Genomic DNA, 2,541 nt, shown 5'->3' with positions numbered 1-2,541 from the left:
AATATTAAGTCTGTGGAAACTAATAATTATCCCTTAACCATGAGAAAGTTACTCTCATATGTCAGTAAACTCTTTGACCCTTTAGGCTTGCTTAGTCCAATTTTAATTAAGGGCAGACTCCTCATGCAGGAGTGCCTGCAGATTTATCTGGGTTGGGATGATCCGTTGCCATATGATATACAAGACAAATGCAGCAATTAACTACAGATTTTAACAAATTTAGTATTCTAAAATTCCCTCGTAATGCTTTAGGACAAAATTTACCCACAAATTTGAATGTGTTCTGCGATGCCTCAGGCAAAGCATATGGCGCAGTATCCTCTTTAGTTAACACTCGTCAATCATTTCTACTTACTTCTAAGGCTAGAGTGGCCCCAATTAAAAAGAGGTCTTTACCCCAAATGGAGTTAACTGCTTTATTAGTAGGCGTAAGACTGGCTCATTGCCTGATCAAGACACTCAGTAATATTCACTTTGGTATGATAGTAGTGTGGTCAGACAATGAGGCAATCTTGCAATGGGTAAAAAACAATGACAACAAAACTCCCTATGTCAGTAACAGAGTTAGGGAAATACGAGAACTAGCAGCTGACTACAAATTGATACATGTCCCTACCAAGCACAATCCAGCTGACTATTTATAGGTTTAACGTTAAAACAACTAGTTAAAATGGAGAGAGAGGCGCCCTAGCTCCGTGGGTGAGGACGTGTTGCCTGACCTCTCTGGTAGTTGGTGGTTACTTGCTGATTTGATCGTCAAGGGTTGTGGGCGTCTCTGCCCTCCCTGCAGTTGCCGCTTGGCTGGTGTTGACGTGGCACGTTTTGCAATGGGTGGCCATCTTTCCCTTGTTGTGAGAGTGAACTCCGTGTGCCTAGAGTTTACTGGCCGTGCTGCTAAACTAAGTGCTTAAGAATTCCTGCAGTTGAACTTGGCATGTGTGACATGCTCCATGTCCCGGTGGATTACATCTATGGTGTTGAGCTGGTGACTGCTCACTGTGTCATTATCAAGTTTGTAGGGATGGCGCAGTACCGTGCATTTCTCTGGCTATACGAGGGGCGTACCTTGCAGCTGCAGGATGGTGCCGGCTCTGTGACCATTACAGACCGTAGTGGTGCCCTGACGTATGTGAGTATACATGGGGCGCCCTTGGAGTTTTCCAAGGACCTGCTCCGGAGGTACTTCCAGTGGTATGGAGCTGTCGTCAGTGTGCGACTGCACATGCTGTGCTTGGGAAAGTTTATGGATATGCGGACCAACATTCATACCCTCGGGATGCGCCTGCGGACAGACATTCCATCTTCAGTCCGGCTTCTGGGATTCTATGTCTGGATGTACTATGCCTGGCAATCACGGACATGTTTTCAGTGTGGCCTGTTTGGGCATCAGGATGCTGGGTGCTCTGAGGCTGTGGTCGCTCCAGTAAACCTTGTTCCGAGAAAAGGATTTCCCGCCGCTCCCTTGTGGAGGGAGACTCCGTGGGTGAGGCTGTGGACGTCCCATTCGCTGATGTGGCTACCCCTGCGTTGCCTGACGCATCTCCTGATGTTGCGGACCCTCCTCCGGGTGTTGTGGTGCCATCTGCTGATCTTCTTGCTCCGGTCACTGTCCCAACTGCTCCCGTGGGTCTTATGGGTGGTCTCTTCTTCGTCGGCGCCCTCCTCTTCCTCGTCTCCTGCTGCTGTGCCTGGCTCTGGGCCCTCACCTTTTGTCCCGACTGTGCTGGACACTGGGGTGGCGGCGGAGTCTCCTGCTGTGTGTGGCCCGGTTTCCCCTGCGGTTGAAGCTGCAGCAGTTCTGCGTCGAGCATCGGTTCGCCTGGCTTGTGAGGCCCGTGTTTCTGGGTCCACCTCCGGCTCTGATGATGTATGGCCGGGAGCCCAAGCACTCCCAGCGTTCATCTTCTGCCTAGGCGGATGTCGGTGACTCCAGTGACTGTGAGTCTTCGGGTGTCGATGGGGTGGTTCTGGGTGCGTCGCATTCTCCGCCGTTGGTGGTGGCGGAGGTCCATGTTTCCGCTGATACCGGTGCCTGTGTATCTGATGTGTCTTATGTTTTTTCTCCACCAGGAGGCTCTTCTCAGTGGGGGGGTGGTGGCTTTACCTGCTGCGGATGGTGCTGCTGCTGGTGCGGGCTGTGTCCTGGTGGTGAAGTTAAAGAAGGATGCTCACCGACAAGGGTCCCTGCAGGTGCCTGGTTGTGTGGACGTTGCCGTGGGAGCCCCTGTGGTGTTGCCCTCTGCCCCGAGGGTGTACGTTGAGGTTCTGGAGAATGTGTTGCCGGCATCTGTGATGCCGCCGGATCACTGGTGTAGGATTGCCCGGTTTCCAGTGGCAAAGACTGTGGAGGCCTTTCGTGCTCCGAGGCTTCACTTAGTGAGGGGGCATGTGGGATCCACTCGCCTTATCCGTAGCACCATTTGGGTCCCCTGATTGCAGGTGTTTGTTTCTGAGGTTCCGGATGCTATGCAATCCCCAGTAGATACGAACGAATGTTCGGAGTGGTTGATCTGGGAGGCGTTCAATGTGAGATTTCCGAGG

General features: G+C 51.9%; 1 protein-coding gene across 1 annotated transcript; it reads right to left on the bottom strand.

Annotated features, from left to right (window-relative positions):
• Positions 1 to 1,241: 1,241 nt before the first annotated feature.
• LOC138351714 (ataxin-2 homolog) lies at positions 1,242 to 1,811 on the bottom strand. Its single transcript, XM_069303736.1, has one exon. The coding sequence runs from the start codon at positions 1,809 to 1,811 to the stop codon at positions 1,242 to 1,244; it is 570 nt and encodes a 189-aa protein (XP_069159837.1).
• Positions 1,812 to 2,541: the final 730 nt, after the last annotated feature.

The sequence above is a fragment of the Procambarus clarkii genome, chromosome 50, assembly GCF_040958095.1.
Source record: "Procambarus clarkii isolate CNS0578487 chromosome 50, FALCON_Pclarkii_2.0, whole genome shotgun sequence".
Taxonomy (NCBI): Eukaryota; Metazoa; Arthropoda; class Malacostraca; order Decapoda; family Cambaridae; genus Procambarus; species Procambarus clarkii.
Note: the sequence above shows the minus strand (reverse complement) of the source record. Positions and strands in the feature narration are given on the sequence as shown.